Consider the following 17,461-nt stretch of genomic DNA (forward strand, 5'->3'; position numbering starts at 1 on the left):
TCGATAAAATATACACCCAGAATGCACCCAGAGATACAGTAGTTGTCAACAAGACGTTTAAAAATTTCAAGATCATGATCATCAAAAGTTATTAACAATCTTAAAAATGCATTTTATTTGCTTTACCCGGATGATAATAAATATATTATGAAAACTCATCGTTATGGCAACTGAACCTAACTTATTAACGTATTAAAGTGGGTAACTACCTAACTACTTACCTACATAACATGATTTTAGCAACATCAAGATGATAACAAGTATAATTTTCAATTTCCTGTGGTACATACGAATAGGTTCTTTAGCCCACTGGAGCTACTTGATTGGAGTTACTCTCTATCCGAGTAATGGACCGAAACTGAGTCTCGCTGTATTTGCCCTGCTCATGTGCAGTTCTTTTATACCTGGTGATATTTTCCCTCGATTAAAACTATTAGTTACGCTCCTGACCATACCACCTCAAGTACATGAGTTGTTAATATTAAATCGAAGTATTGCCACCACCGTTGATAATGAAAAAGTGACTACATTTATACGTTTTTATACAGTTATGTCTATAGTCTCGACTTTGTGGACAGTATTTTTCGTGTGTAAAAGAATAATGGACGAATACAAGCGTAACGGGCGGAATCGCGATCGCCGTCCACGTCCAGTGCAATAAATTTCCTTCCTATGAATAAACTTTTTGATGTGATAAATCTTTCGATATTACACTCTCTAGGACCGTAAAAACTTTTACCACGTCTTGTCGTACCCGTCTTGCGCGTTCCATAATATACATAGGCCTTACTCATAAAACAAAGAGATTCCGCTGCATATTTATCTACATTAAAAGTTACTTTCTTGCCAACATAAGTACGGTGATTAGTGTACCTTTATCGGTAGGATTTATTTACGCATAACTATTATAATCATTCCATATTGCCCCCTACTACTTGCAAACGTATAGTATTGTAGGTACTTAAGCACATCCATGAAGTTTATTTTTACATCTTGAGGTTGACTCAGCCTGTTGTAGCATTACATTACATCTCAAATCCAGTCCACGCTCAGTTCATAATCAACACTTGATTACATAAATCGCATTTGCAGTCGTGTCATTCGTTATCGTTACCGTTACTTTTTATAGGTGTAGTGTCACCTTATAAAATTAAAAATAAATTGTTGACATTTTGTCAATTTGATATTGACACTGACGTAAAAAGTCTCCTGTGTTTTGGTAATTTTTTCAGCTCATCACTTCATCAATTTCTTATTGATTTATTTTATTTAAAGCGTTACCTTATTAGTAATGTATGTATCAAGATGAAGATATGTAATACTTTGAGTTAATCGTAGAATACGAGAGCTATGAGCATTCTAGTTTCCGTTGAGATTAAATAAATAGGTATTTCAGTCGCTGTTGTGATCGCGAATTTTGCGAAGTTTTCAAGGTAAGAAATGTTTGTTTTTGTAAAAAGTTTTTGAATTCACGTGACTCTGAATAGGTGATAGTGATTTGTGTAATATCAACAGATCGCGTTACGTATCGGTGGACCAAGGTTGAGGTCGTGGAACTGTAGTGCCGATATCTATTGAATAACTTGAAAAGTACACTATTGTAGGCTGTTCGCGTGTGATATTCTAGATAATATATTTTGTAATCAACGAAATTATTATATTTAGTACATAATTTTGGTGTATTAAGACATATCTTCCCCATACATACTTAATTAAGTAAAAAATTATAAAATGCCATTTAATTTTACAAAAACTTTGAAGAACATGGTACATTTTTTGTTATACATAAACTACAATCTACATATTATGCCATGCACAGTCCATTATACTGCTGGCAATATTATTTATGTTTTATTATTTATCCAAAAAAATATTGTTTCAGAAAATGGGCAATACAAGTAAGAAATTGGCAGAGAAATGCACAATCCTGACGAAGGATGAGCAGAAGATGCTCGCGGTGACATTCAGGCCGGTGAGCCGGAACTCGCCGAGGGTCCGCGAGGACGACCTGGTCGTGAGTGGCACACTTGACGCACTGTTGTTAGAAGTTTGTATTTTTAGTTTGTCCTCTTGTTTAATGTGATTTTATTTAACTGTATGGCTCTTTAGTGTTTTGCAGCTTGAATACCTTTAAGGTAATTTTTCCAAACAAACAAAACAGAGATACCATTTTGTAAAACATTTGTTCAGTTGTAACTACTCTGCCAAGAAAACAAAATTTAATTTAAATTACTATTTCGTTTTCAAATAATTAAAACATAAACACCATAAAAACTAATATTAGAAACTATGGTGGTCTAAATGAGAAAGTTTTAGATTGCAATACATGATGCAAAACATTAAATGGCCTTTAATGGTATGTTAGCTATCCATTTCCAAATAAATACAAATATAAATAGACTTTGGAGTAAACCTAGATAATACTTAGAGTAGTGAAGGTATTGAGTAGTCATGAAGTATTTCATATGGATCTATTAATAATATTACTATGGATAGCTGACTACCATTCACATGTTGGGTGATGTAATTAATTTTAATGTCTACAAAAAAAAATACACATCATACACATAACTGATTACATATTGCTAAACTATAGACTAGAATAGTCATATTATACAAGGCATATAATATATTCATTTCCGGTTATAGTATAAGGATTAAGTACTCATATGAAGTTAATTGCAATACCCAATAAATACCTATATTAAGATTGTTTCTCTTGCAGTGACCAGTCAAAGTATGTTTATTATGATTTTACCCCATTATTCCAATTCATTAGCTTTTTTATATTTCTGGCCATATACTTACTATATTTCATTTCATCACAATATTGTATCGTGAAAGCACTTGCCTTATGATATTTTTTAGACTTAATTTTGATCTTATATTTTATTGCTTTTTTTAATGTAATTTTTTGATGGTTATGTGGTTCACTATTCTACCTAAATGTTTTTTCAAAATCATTTTTTTTTATGTGGAAGTGGCATGTTTAGCTTTACTAGAATAAACATTGAATAAAATTTCCAGTTCATTTAAACTTGAAGTTAAACTTCAGTAAGATACAGAGAAAAATATAAGTTTTGTAACAATATATACTGTTTTACACAATTTATTCATAAAGTAGGTATATTATTTCAGAACTATTTTAAAATACAACTTGCTATTAAATATAGATAAATCAATAACTACTAGATAACTAAGATAATATTTAGAAAACAAACATAAATGTCCTATTCCTAAAATGTAAGTGCCATAAATTTCACTCAATGCAAACAGTAATTATATTCGTCAATTTAATGCCTTTACAATGCATGGTAGTTTAAAATAGAAAATAGTCCTTTTGACGCATTAACCTAGGAAATAGGTAGTTCAGCATAACTAGTACAGTCATTGCTATTTATACGGAACACTTCTCTACCATTGCAAAATGTTAAATTTATAAATCCACTAGGTAAAAAGTACAAGAAAGGTAAGCGTCCACCTTTCGGTATCCTACGCAACGGACGCATCGCATTCAGTATTCTTTGTATAGAAATTCACAAGTGCGTCTACTTCATCGGCAATGCGGGCGACGCCGTTTCAACATACAGTTATTTCAAAATCGACATCAATATACTCGTTAATCCACATTGACTGTATATTGTGATTATTAGCACAACTGTGTAAAGTTGTTGAAACTAAGATGTGTATTATACAAGGTATATAATATATTGATTGCCGGTTATAGTATAAGGATTAAGTACTCATTCATTACATGAAACTGGTAGTCTATATTCGGTTTGCGTGTGAACTATAAAGTAAGCGTATACTTACGCTCCTTGCTTTGTATGCCACACTCGTCGAGAACTATAACTACTAAATTATAATTAAGGGTCGGCAATAGGGAATCGAGGGTTGGCATTGTCATGGAATTATATAGTAAATGATGCTCTACAGCCTTGAAAAAAATCACACAGGTAGCCGAAGAGTCTAGCTAGGTGCTGAATCATTCGAATTTAAGTAAATGCTTATGGATAACTGTAAATTAATTTCGAAAAACCAGTAAATCACACTCCCGTATTGTAACAACTGTGTCGTAATTATCAAGAATTTTCATATGATTCTTATCAAATAATAAAGATAAATGCTTGGACTAGGCGCTAAATACCTTGTTTTTAAATAAATACACACCTATTTTGTGTAAATTAATAACAAACTTGGGCAATTTTTTTCCCTCAAATCTTCATACAAATATCTATAGCGGCTTTCTGTGTTATAAAATCATAAACACAAGCGACGTTTGACTCAGTCGGCCGCTGGCCTCCAAAGAAGGGTCACGTCGGTTTAGGCAGCACTGACAGCTCGCGATCTTTTCGTGTACAGATACAAAATCACTGCACATTGGTTGTAATTGCACTTTTTCAACTTTTATGACACCAACATAATTTGATTTGAAATTGAGGAAGCATAATTCTTACACTATATTCAATAAATTAAATTAAATTAGATAGTGGGCAATGTTCTCGCGTGACATTACAGTCTCGTAAAGGTCCGATGAGGAGCAGGAATATAGCGAATTGATCTAAGTGATGACAATACGTAGAAACATTAGGTTAGGATTCATCAAAAACACAGTCTCATGGTACTGGTTGAGGAATGGTCTCGTGAGGATCTGATGAGGGCAGTAACAAGGTGGTGACTGAATTTTATTTCAAAGATGTTAATAGCTAAAAGCATCGAGTTTGGGCTATTAAGTATGTTTTTCAGAGAGACAGAAAGATATTTTAGGTTTCCTCTGGATTAGTTAGGTTTACTGGGTTTACTAAATTCATTCGTAGCGAAAAATTGATAATGACGGAATTTCTTCTATAGACAGTAGTTACTAAATAAACCAACGATAGATGGCGTAATTTGCAGAAGTACCTATCTAGTCACCCTGTCACGGGGTGACTTCGGTTGGTAACTCAGAAAAAATACTATAATATGTTATTGCATCAATAATAAAAAAATCAAGAAAATATTCAAAGTTTCCATCCTCGCACACAAATCACAAACTCATGCCCTGTTCTAGGAGCAGGGTCTACCCTAGTGCATTTTCATGACCACTTTTCGGTTCTACCTTTTTTGGCCCAAGATTTATTTGCCTAATCTCGTATTGCATAGTAACGTTTGGTCAAAGTCTCGTGTCGCCGAAAATCGTATGGCATAAATCTCGATTAGTAAAAAGTTATTTCGCATTATCTTGTTTAGCCTAATAATGGTATGGCCAAATCTTGAATAGCCTAATAATAGGTTGATACAAAGTAATAATATTTGTTTGGCTTTAACTTTGACGGAGCGTCTGTCTATAGCGCAAACTGGTGCCTTGTATTGTTTCCGCTGTTTGGAAAACGCTCCGCTCCGCTTCGCTGCGCTCCGCTTTGGTTTTGATGAACATGTGCACCTAACACGCACCTCCTCGCTTTGCTCGTCGTCGCACCTATCTTTAGGTTTCGATCTCATGGGGTTTGTAATAATTATTGTATGTGTATTATAAATGTATGTTGTATTGCTCGTTAACTTTAAATTTTTTAATCATTCAATATCGTGATTTTCGGGATGTATGAGAAAAAATACCACAATTTGTACATTTACTACATACTTAATATATTATTTATTAAGATAACATTAGGAGAAACAAGATTATACATAGGTATAGACGAACATACATTTGAGCAAACGAAACTTAGGTGTTTAAAGATTGTGCCTAAAGAGTTTTAGACGAAACGAGCCTTATGCCACATAATTCTTGGCAAAGTGATGGTTCGGCCAAAAAAGTTTAGACCATACGAGTTATGCGAAATGAGTTTTGGTCAATAAAGATTATGCGAGATGAGGGGAACCGCCACTTTTCACTTGTGTCCCACCGGTTTCGGTGCTCAGCGGAATAGCACCATTAACCATTATTATTCTGAGATATCATCACTTCTTATTCTGAGTTACCCAACATAAAAACACGCCATCTATTGAAATCATTTTTTAATTAGGACTTGTCTATGGTGTGGTCCCCAAATTTAAGGGTAAAAGCAAAATAATTATATTTTAACCTTTTTTTATTGTTAGATACGGGACACAAGTGAAACGCAAGACTGCTTAGATCGCACTGACGTTTATTAACTCCATATGAATGTGTGTGTAGCGCAGTACACATAATACTCACATACCCAACATTTATACCTATTATATTAAAATACCAATTCAACGATACCCTACCTACACCATCAAAATAACCGGAAAAAATATCAGCCCCAATTTACTTGTATGGGAGAGGGAGTACCCCAATATTTTTTTGGGGTACTCCCCATATCTATGCGAAATATCAGCTTGATATCTTTACCCGTTTCTGAGAAAAAGGGCGGTGACAGACAGTCAGTTAGACAGACGGACAACAAAGAGATCTTATAACGGTTGCTTTTTTCCTTTTGAGGTACGAAACCCTAAAAATAAGAAAAAATATTATTCTGCTACCAAAAAATATACTTACAAACATACAAACATACAATCGAAAAATATTACCCTCCTCCTTCCGCAGTCGGGTAAAAACAAGTGAGACAGGGGGTCATTCTGGACTTTTGTTCTACGAGTTTTAAAAATTAACAAAAAAAAAACCTTTTTCATAGAAACTTTGATGACACGTGACTTTTTACCATGGAAAACGAATATTTTTTTTCGCGAATTTGCAAAACTCGTAGAACAAAAGTTGTTCAGAATGACCCCTTGAGTTGAGTCATCCCCTTTCGGCTTAGTATAACCTTAGTATCTACACTTTAATACCTGTAGTTACCTTTCTACAAGTAAGTAAATACTACATTTGTTTAGAAAGCTAATCGGGTTTCGAGTATGGAGAAAAGTGGCACCCCTATTAATTTCTACTCTTTCCTGGTGCTTACCAGTGTAATTAAAAATTATACTTACCCTCAAATCACTACTTGAAAATAATTGTCAATAAAGTTAGCGAGTAAAAGTTTATGACCCACTGTGCAAACTTACATGTGTGCGTGTCACTGCGTGTGCTGTGTGAAGAGCATTGAAAACCCAAATTTGGCGGGGCACGTCACCCTGTACGGGCCCTTAATGCAACACCTAAACGTTATTATATTGACAAACGAATGTACTCATTTATATTTGGGCTAAGACTGATTTGGATCTTACAGAGTGACACGTATCCTAACTAATATTATAAATGCGAAAGTAACTGTATCTGTCTGTTTGTCTGTTTGTCTGTTACTCTTTCACGCCAAAACCACAGAACGGATTTGAATGAAATTTGGTATACATACGGTCTAGACCCTGGGAAAAAACATAGGCTACTTATTATCCCGGAATTCCCACGGGAAAACTTTTTAAGACGATGCGAAGCGAACAGCTCTGCATAATAAAAACTTTCATGATATAAAAGTAAATCAATTGAGGTAGAAAAATTAAGTAGCATATAATAACAATATGTTATAGCTTTTCATTCAACGGCTGACAAACACGTAGCGGAAATCGAGGTCTATATCTGTTTTTCCTTTTCCGTGTAGGGATTAAGAAAGGTCATATCCGTATGACCTACCTACAGCTGTGAAACGTGAGCACAGTGCACTACAATTTTACAATACTATTCTAGTACTATATGATCACATACTTATAGTGTTGGTACACCCGAATCAGCGTTGATCTATGAAACTACAGAGAGTGTACTCAGTACTATTGTAATAGAGTAAAATGGCGTGATATGACGCACAAAGTCGACCCTAAATAAGACTAGGAAGATGATGAATTAAAAGTAAACAAGTAATCAACATACCTAAATTTTATTTTTTAATCTCAGATACTAAATTGACAGATTCTGAACGGTTCATCAACAGTCTATTGTCCCGCCATTAGAATAATACTCAATTAATCGCGAGACCATCGACTGTTGATGAACCGTTCAGATTCTCTCAAAACAGACTTTATTGCCTACAGATATGTAGGTTATACATACGATAACCACAATGTCGATCTCCGTTTAATGGTGAAAAGTCGAGGACTCCGTGAATAAGGAATGCGGTACTCTGCGGTAGTGAGGAAATCGGGATAATTCCATCTATCTCAACGTAAACTAACAAGATGACTGATCTAAAACAGATCTCAATCTACTCTCAGCAAAACAAGATTGAATTAGCGATTCCAAGACAATGTGTTTACATGAAAATCCTACTACGTTTTAACAGCAGATATTTTCATTAAAATACTAAGATTTGTGAAGCTTTCATTCAGTAGTCAAAGAAGTTCAAGGACAGACGAAGTTTTGGCCACAAAATATTTCTCGTGGGAAGCATATTAATATAATTATCTGAACTTAACAATAAAATATAATATCTGGGAATCGGCCTATGGCCTAAGTACCACAAATAGTAATAATAATAAAAATCATTTATTTCAGACCATAGATCCATATATGTGGTTAGTAACAATGGTACTTACAAACTAAGTTAGTAAGTAGATACTATTTCTATGTACAATTATTTTACACCAGTGTTTAAAAACTACCTCGCTCGCATGATAAAATTGTTTTGAAATCGGGCTAGCATGGATTTCCTTGTTGGTACATACATACAGTTTCCGCTAGCCACACATAAATCCCGGTCCATTAAATAACAAGTAGGTAGGTACTAAACAATGGCTGCAGGATGTATGTACACACACTCATTCCTCCACGATTTACTCAAACAATATTTAGCCGACCACGTCATAGCCTCGGCTGAGCTTTTAATTTAGAAACGATTACAATTAGAAATGTTTATTTTGAGGGGTACAGTCTGCCATAGAGATATCTGAGCACCCAGAATTTGTTAAGATTGATAGGCTGAGGGCCCCCTTTCGACTTTCTATAGCTATCATTTCTGCAATTTCCTACAGAATTATGGTATTTATGCTATGATAAGATTAGAATTCTTATGAGTTTTATAAATTATGATATCGTAGTAAATAATGTTTTTTAGAATTAGAAGTGGCTTTGTTCTAACGACAGTGGTTTGTTCTTTGTTTAGAAGTAACTAACATTTGTAATTTTCTGTTGGTTTAGCCTAGAGAGTCTTTTTATTTCAGGTAGGTATCATCTTTCGGTTATTATTCACTTTATTATTATTTTACATATGTAGGTGTGGAGTAATTGCATATTTGTATGTTTTATGCTGAAAAGTAACATATACAAAGGCAAATCACTCCTACAGTGACTTAGAAAACTCAAGAACTAAAAATAGTACGCGTTTCCATTGCCTGCGAAAGAATGATATTATTATGATTAGATTATTAGAGGCCACACCGGTCAGAGTGGAAATCTACTCTTCGAGACCCAAGTCCCTGATTAGGGATCCCAGTACCTGATGATGATTAGAAGCCTATGTCACTATAGCAAAACTTAGACCTGACCTCTCTTATATCTACCATCCTATATTAGACAGTGGGCGATTAAGTTTAAATACTGACCCCTAGTTACTGTTACATGTTACATCAGAGCGTTAACATGAAATTATAATATTCTACCATCTTATATTTCTTAACTCGTGTCATATCAAATTTCCCGCTTGACTAACGCACTACTAATGTCTGAACTTGCAGAAAGTGTGGGGTCCTCAGATTGACCCACGGCTGGCGCAGTACCTCAGCAACTTTCTCTTCGGCTTCGGACCCAACAAGTCCGAGACCTGCGACTTCAACAGATTCGCCGAACTGTACGTGTTTAATGTAAGAGGTGAGATGTACTCTTTTTGGTGATACTTCTAGAGGGGTGTCTTTTGTAGTTTGAAGTTCGCGCACATTATGTCGCGCCGCAGAGCTAAAGTAATTTTAGGGATTTGGAGGGTTTCTATACAGAGTTATTGGAAAGTCGATGTATTCCTTTAAATAGATTGTAGACGAAGGCATTTCCAGTCGATTGAACCCCATAATGTATTATCCGAAAGTCAACCATTTCTGAGTTATTTAAGTTGTTTTTTTAAGAATTTTGCCGAAATTTATGTTTAAAAGCAAAATATTTAAAAAACTAACGATTTTTTAAATACTTTTTTTATTGTTTTGCTTTTTAAATATTTTGCTTTTAAACATAAATTTCGGCAAAACTCTTAAAAAAACTTAAAACTTAAATAACTCAGAAAGGATCATGCATTATGGGGTTCAATCGACTGGAAATGCCTTCGATTACAACCCATTTAAAGGATTACATCGACTTACCACCCTGTATAGTGACGAAAAACGATCAAACGAAAGCTGTCGTGCAATCGCGACGTTTATTACAAAGAGATATAGTCGACGAGTAGAGAAACTTAGTTTTTCGTCAGATAGAGTGAATCGGTTCAAACACAATCGATTCACATACGAATGTTTCGTCCAATGAACGCTTCTCCAACTTTGTACTTATGCCGGTTGCAGGCCAAACGTTCGTTGGGAGAAAAAATCTGTTCATGGGGCTATCGACTTTTGATGAAACGTTATAGTTATCCCTCTATTTTATATGACCATGCATCAGTAGCGATTACGGCAGGCACGCTTTTAAAATTCGGCCTAAGTGTCCATTATAATGGATATTTCTTCTTTTTCAGGTAATCCTGATGAACGGATGACCGCCATATACAACTGCTTAGGAAAACAATTTGATGATAGCGAAGTAGAGTATCAACTAGTTAAAGAGGTTAGTACATACATTGTATAAATATATGCATTCCGCATTCTGTTACAAAAAAACTTCTAAACTTGCTAAACCTTTCATAAAATAGGAATTGCTACACAGTACTGCCGAACCGTGTTATGGGTAAACAAATTTAAATTAATATTTGTTTATATAAAAACGACTTTAATGATCGTGAAACAGATTAAGACGTAATGAAATACATAGGTATATGGAATGTTAGTCAGAAAATTTAAGGCAGATATTGATGTTGATTCTGAAGGCAGAAATTCTAATTTTAACGCTGTCAAACTAAAAAAATCGCTAGCATAAAATGACATTTACGGAAACAATCATAGAGTCGAATTTTAAACAAAGAAATTAAGGTTTTGACATCGCTAAATTTAAAATTTCTGCCTTCAGAATCGATATCATTGAGCAACATAAAATAATGAGAATTTTTCCATTAACAGAATCTACTATCATAAAAATCATATTTTAGGCTGTAAATAGCCAAAGATCATGTTTAAAACCTGATTGTTCTCTCTTTCCCAGTACTGTGAGAGCATAGCGTCTACGTATATAAAGATGTTGAAGTCCAACTCTCAAGGCGTCGCCTCGCAGTGGGTGCAAAAAGGCTTTCAGGGAAAAGCTAGACATGTGCAGGTAAGTTATAAATAACCATATTATAGTTAACACTAACCGAAGACGACGTTGATGATGATAATAATATCTATCTATAGTCATACAACGCTAACTTTACAATGGGTAAACGATACTATCTTTTTATTATATGTATTTGTCTTTAACTGGTATCCCTTAATTAACAACACATTATACTACTTTTATGTGTTGGTAAGTAGTTTGGTTGGGCTCTACCCCTAGAGATTAAATTCAACTTATCTCGACGATCTTAATATATATCGACGCTGGAAAGGCAAAAATGACTAAGCGTTTTTTAATTTTTAACAACGAATTTCACACATTTTTTCATTGCTTCGAGCATATATTTTTTCTTCGTTCAGAACGAAAGATTTACTTTATCCACACGACTTATAATTGATTTTATCGTTTATTAGGCGCTGGGCGAGGCGGTGGCGGCGGGCATCTCGGACTGCGACCCGCCGCCCGCCACCGTCACCAGCTCGCACATGAGCAAGTGGTGAGTACATAGATTCTTGTGTCTTTAGTACAGTACAGTGCCGTTGAAATCGTAGAGAAGATAAATTTCATTACAGCTGTGAGTGACCTTTGGACTTTGGAACTATATTTTTTTAAGTGTTCTAAATAAGGGAAAAATATTTAAAAAAATCTAAACCATGTTTAAATAAAAAAACTTGCAGGGTGTCACACCCGTATTTATGAAGACTATTATTGCGTAAACCGCCTAAAGCCGGGTCCGCAGAAGCAATTTTCTAACAAAGCACTTTATGGAAACATGTTATACCCATTATGCCACGCTCATATTTGGTTAACTAACCATATAAGTAATTATATTTGCAAACACGAAAATACATAGCAGAAGACCCGACTTTAAGGCCCAAAGCAGCGCCTTCTTCACATTTAGTCAATTTACGGACTAATAAGTAGGTAAATGTGTGTAAATTATATAATTGCAGGTTATCATACGAGACGCTACTGCGCGAGCTGTCTCAGCTGGTGTTCTCCACGCTGTACGGCACCAGCAAGCAGGTGGCGCCGAGCTGCCTGCCCGCGCCTGATGGTGAGGTGGAGCTGATTATATGGATAAAAAAAAAAATCGCTTATTATGACTTTTTTCCTGTTGGGCCATAAGATAATAAAGTCATTGGACGACGATCAATTTCCAAGAATCAATTTCAGACAAGTTTATGGATTCATTTAAGATTTTAAAAATAGGGTGTAAAGGATGGGATATAATAGAAGCGGGGGCGGGGAGGGTGGGGAAGGTTGTGGAGGGTGAGGGGTGGGAGACGCTGCTGCGTGAACTGTCTCAGCTGGTGTTCTCCACGCTGTACGGCACCAGCAAGCAGGTGGCGCCGAGCTGCCTGCCCGCGCCTGATGGTGAGATGGAGTCTGCTTATATGGATAAAAAAATATTTGTCGCTTATGACATTTTACCTGCTTAGGGCCATAAGATTAATAATAGCTAATTAAACCAACTTCAAAAAATCACTAAAACATAAGAAATAATTTAATTATGAGACTATTTCTATGTGATAGTACAATAATACGTTAGCTTACTATTATTTTTTAATATTATTGGTGCTAGTTATGTCCAAATTATCTTAGACTAGACTCGGTTATTTGAAGTCGGATTAAAAACGAATCCGAATCATAGCACCGACTTAAAAAAATGATAGTACCTGCTAGACTATTTTTGTATTGTCACATAGATCATCATCAATATGTCTTTATACACGGCGTTCGAACCCGGGACCCTCGGTAAAGTAGCCAGAGTTTCTAACTACCGCCCATCCGGGCCGCAGCTTAAAAATCTGGGCACATGGATAATGCAGTTTGTTGCTAGGCATAGTGCATAATAATACATTGGACTTTAAATAACTACAATAACACTATAATACAATATAATATTATTTTATTTATTTTTATTTTGGCTTCATACAGTCATAAGTTATGGAAATACAGGTTTAGAGACTTACATACTATTATGAACTCGGAGAGCTGATAATTTAATATTTATTTCGTTCCCCCAGGCCTCTCAGCCATGCCGGACTACCCCGCGTTCATAGACCTGTCGCACATCGTGTGGGTGAACGCCCACCTGCCGCGCCCGCTGCAGCACAAGTGGCGGTTCCTGTTCTCATCTCATATCCACGGGGAGTCCTTCTCCACGCTGGCCGGTGAGTCGGGTTTTATCAGTGTACGAGCATTAAGCCGAACGTCCACTGCTGGCTTAACTTAGTTCGCATAGTTGAGCCAGTTTTTCATACATGTGCATCCATCGTAAACTTTGCATGAAAAACTTTAAAGTAGACCACACGCGTAATGTGTCACCAGTCAATAGCGTAAATCGATAGCAATTTGTATGACGTCTTGATCAGCGCCCCTGTCGGTAACTTTAGAAACTAATAATACGCATAAAAACTCCAGTGACCCGCCTATTGACTTACTAGCAACAAAAGTCGACAATGGGCAGCCAGCGGCATACGCTAATCTAACTGGCTAATCCTTTCAACACGGTGACAAACCCTAGCTGGGGCATGTCACCAACTCGGTAAGTAAAATAAGTGCTTGGTGAAAGAAAATATGAGGCACTGATGTATGCTTCTTCAGACTTTGTCACATTTAACAGCAGTGTACAATTTGCTTTATGAGTTATAAACTTATTAATTCATTCAAACCTTGAAGGTTTATTTCACAAAGTAATTAGTGTATAGCTACTGAAGACTAGCGATGACATATTATTATTTAAGATCCATAGTGTAGTCAAGTTGGCGTATTTAAGACGGAAATTAAATATTCGCTCTCTCATTTCCAGGCCGCATAATCGACCAGGGCCCGTCCATTATAATAATAGAGGACAAATCGGGCTACATATTCGGCGGGTACGCAGCACAAGCCTGGAATATCAACCCTAACTTCTACGGCAAAGAGGAGAGTTTCCTGTTCACTCTGGCTCCGAAGATGCGAGTGTATAATTCGTCGGGCTTCAACAATCATTATCAGTATATTAATAACTTTACGAAGACGCTGCCTAATGGGATCGTGAGTATATGATTTAAATATGAACATCTATACATACAAAATTAGTCTGATAGCGTAAGGTGTTGTTGGCAACACCAACATTAATATTTAAAAACCTAAGTAGGCATTTCCGTTTCCGTTCCTTCTTCTTCCATCTTGGTGTAATATGTGTGTGTTCAGTACAATAAAACAGTTTTTATTAATATTTACAAGTCGTGTTTGAAGTCATCCCTACCACAAATCTACTCAGGACCGAACTCAACTCCAGCTCCCTCAGTCTACATCTATCGTTTACAACAGGTGTACGAATCAACTGTAATGTTGTGCTATATACCTACACTTCTGGTGTGCCCTCGGAAGTCAGTGAATGTCGCCATTCTGACTGGCAAATCCACCACAGTGAAAATCCCTAGTGAGCGTCTCGCTGTTTGTCACCGACATATTGCTAAGAAAACTATTAGTCTGATATACTTACTTTATATAATTACAATGGGAAAGTATACTTGTTCTGTAAGTACCTACTAAGTAACTGTTTATCCGTATCTTAATCAATAATAAAAAGGGAGTTAAAATGTTTAAAAACATATATGTCTTGCGACGCCACTGGATACAAATCACAAATCTACCTTATATCATAGGCTGGTACTACCTAGTTATAAATAAGTACAACTTATCTATATTTTATCTAGTTAGTTTATTGTGTATGTAGGAAAGTGGAAAAAATTAACGTTTTATCTATCTATCTATCCGCAGATAATGGGCGGTCAGTTCGAGTTCGGCGCGATCTGGCTGCCGGCGGACCCGTTCGGCGAGGGCTCCTCCGCGGAGTCGTGCACCACGTACCGCGGCTACCGGAGACTCAGCAAGGAGAGGGACTTCAAGATCAAGAGCCTGGAGGTTTGGGGCGTTGGGGATAAGCCTGTTAGCCTCAAAGATGACGTGAGTAGATTGATATTATAGCGAGTTATCGTATGATGTGTCTTGGGGTGGAGTCGTTAATAGCATGGACTAAAAACGAGGGGGCACCGGAGACTCAGCAAGGAGCGCGACTTCAAGATCAAGAGCCTTGAGGTTTGGGGCGTGGGGGATAAGCCTGTTAGCCTTAAAGATGATGTGAGTATCTTAAGATTTGTCTTGGGGTGTAATCGTTACGTGTGTAATATAAAGTATGTACGGCTGGTTTCGATGGCTAGGAGCAGGGCTGGTGATGATGGTTTAGGAGCTCCTGCTTAAGAGCCTGGAGGTCTGGAGCGTGGGGGATAAGCCTGTTAGCTTGAAGGATGATGTAAGTAGCGTGTTATCTTAAGATGTGTCTTGGCGAAAAATCGTTACGTTTGCAGCTGACTGCACGATGTTGGCGCGATACGGCTATAGTTTGATCACGTGACATATAAATTCGTATGCGTATTTTTTGTTATGGATTGGTGTTTTCATCAGCTTGCGTGCACTTAATTTTGTTTGCATTTTTTTTAACCCATGTTTTTTATGATAAGTTAATTAATTTGTGTTCTATCACGCTTTGTCATTGAAATCAACCTTTTACCCATTTATGACTCGCTTTGCGGGTAGTGAGCGAGAATTAATTAAACGTTATATTTTTTGTTTCATACTTTAGTTTAGGTATTGCGTATTTAATCATCTACACTCATTTATATTCATTACCTTAGTTTTGTAAACCGTAACAAAGGTACTATTATGCCTGACACAAATTTACACGTTACCCTACTAAAACCTTCCCTGTCAATGTCCATATATTTTACCCTATCAAATTAACATAATTATCCTTCCCCATTTATCCCTTGTCCCTTACCCTACCCATTTGTACCTGATCCTAACATCCCCACCCTAACCCCTATCCCCAGACGATATCCCAAACAAGTGTACTAGACACGCACAAGGCAGAAAAGAAATTCCTGCAAATCATTGGAAAACAGACTGTGAGCGAAGGATTCAGAATACCACATTGAGTGACGCCTGTGAATAACATTGCTTGTGTGTTCTTTTTCTATGTAAGTTTAATTTGCATATTTTTTTGTAGCTAAAATGGTGGTGGATGGTGCATGCTTTTGTTTTATGTTATTAATCATCATCATCATAATATTATTCATGTTCATTATCATCAGCCAATAATCATAAAAATTTACTGAAGGAGCGTCACAACACTCTGTTCTCGGCCTTTCTCATCCAGCCACTACCGGCTACCTCTCTGGTTGTTGATCCTAATGTTCCCACTGGCAATCAAAATAATAGTCGACAACAAATCAAAACCAAACAATCAACTTGTAGAGGTTCAAGATAATATTGATTGTATGGTGGATTTCTCCAGAAGTATTTTTGTCACACCTGTTTATAGTTAAAGTTTTATATTTTTATAAAGCTTTATATTTAAAAAAAAAACTAACAAACTATATTTATCCTGATCTGAAGGGCTAGCACGGGGCGCATTTAAGACGTGACAAAAGTTCTCCGTCGCGCTCACTCTTGAGGCTGCGCGATGGGAGTGAGCGCGATGTGAGTATTTAGTAAAAAATTAGGTTTAAAAACTTTATTGGCTTGTGTGTAAACCTAATGTTAATTTATAATAATGTGATATTATAAGCTGTTTGTTTTCCAAATAAAGAATAAATTAAATTGAAATTGATACTAAAACTTTAGTCACGCCTTAATTTCGCACCGTCTTAGCCGTTCTAAGCACCAAAAATTACCGGATTTTTCTCTTTACTATAAAATTGTAACATTATATTTCAGGAGGAGGGCGGCGAGGGCGACGGCAGCATCCTGGACAAGAACCCCGAGGCGAAGGCGATCCTCGATCTCGCGGGCAAGACCCGGCACAGCGACGGCATCCGCGAACCCGTGGACTAGGCGCCTTAGCCGACACTAATGTGAAATACCTATAAAGGTCACCGCTGATATAACCGTATAAAGGGATCGACATCTTCTAGCCAGTAGTTCGCAGTATGCGAGCTCGCGTTCCACTGGTTGACAGAAGAAAAAGAGTCGATCCCTTTACGTTACGGTCATATGTGGGGTGACCATAAGGGGGAAAGTTTTTTGAGAATGCCTGTTGTTATTAGTCTTTCACGTAAAAACTATTGAATATGTGGAGAGTGAGTTTTTACA

At 36.4% G+C, this 17,461-nt stretch overlaps 1 protein-coding gene across 4 annotated transcripts; it reads left to right on the forward strand.

Moving 5' to 3' along the window:
• The first annotated feature begins 1,047 nt into the window (after positions 1 to 1,047).
• On the forward strand, positions 1,048 to 17,224 carry LOC105388762 (MTOR-associated protein MEAK7). 4 transcript variants are annotated; one of them, XM_048628153.1, is made up of 12 exons: positions 1,717 to 1,767; positions 1,883 to 2,047; positions 9,607 to 9,739; positions 10,587 to 10,675; positions 11,207 to 11,317; positions 11,731 to 11,813; positions 12,271 to 12,280; positions 12,601 to 12,694; positions 13,348 to 13,494; positions 14,133 to 14,359; positions 15,092 to 15,277; positions 17,087 to 17,224. In XM_048628153.1, exons 1-12 carry the CDS (start codon positions 1,732 to 1,734, stop codon positions 17,201 to 17,203), a joined length of 1,398 nt encoding a protein of 465 aa, XP_048484110.1. In that variant the 5' UTR covers positions 1,717 to 1,731; the 3' UTR covers positions 17,204 to 17,224. The 4 variants fall into 4 exon arrangements, with proteins under 4 accessions (XP_048484113.1, XP_048484111.1, XP_048484112.1 ...); XM_048628156.1 differs by lacking the exons at positions 1,717 to 1,767; positions 12,601 to 12,694 and adding an exon at positions 1,048 to 1,433 and having other exon boundaries at positions 12,271 to 12,374; XM_048628154.1 differs by lacking the exon at positions 12,601 to 12,694 and having other exon boundaries at positions 1,626 to 1,767; positions 12,271 to 12,374.
• The last annotated feature ends 237 nt before the right edge of the window (positions 17,225 to 17,461 follow it).

Source organism: Plutella xylostella, chromosome 20 (assembly GCF_932276165.1).
Source record: "Plutella xylostella chromosome 20, ilPluXylo3.1, whole genome shotgun sequence".
Taxonomy (NCBI): domain Eukaryota; kingdom Metazoa; phylum Arthropoda; class Insecta; order Lepidoptera; family Plutellidae; genus Plutella; species Plutella xylostella.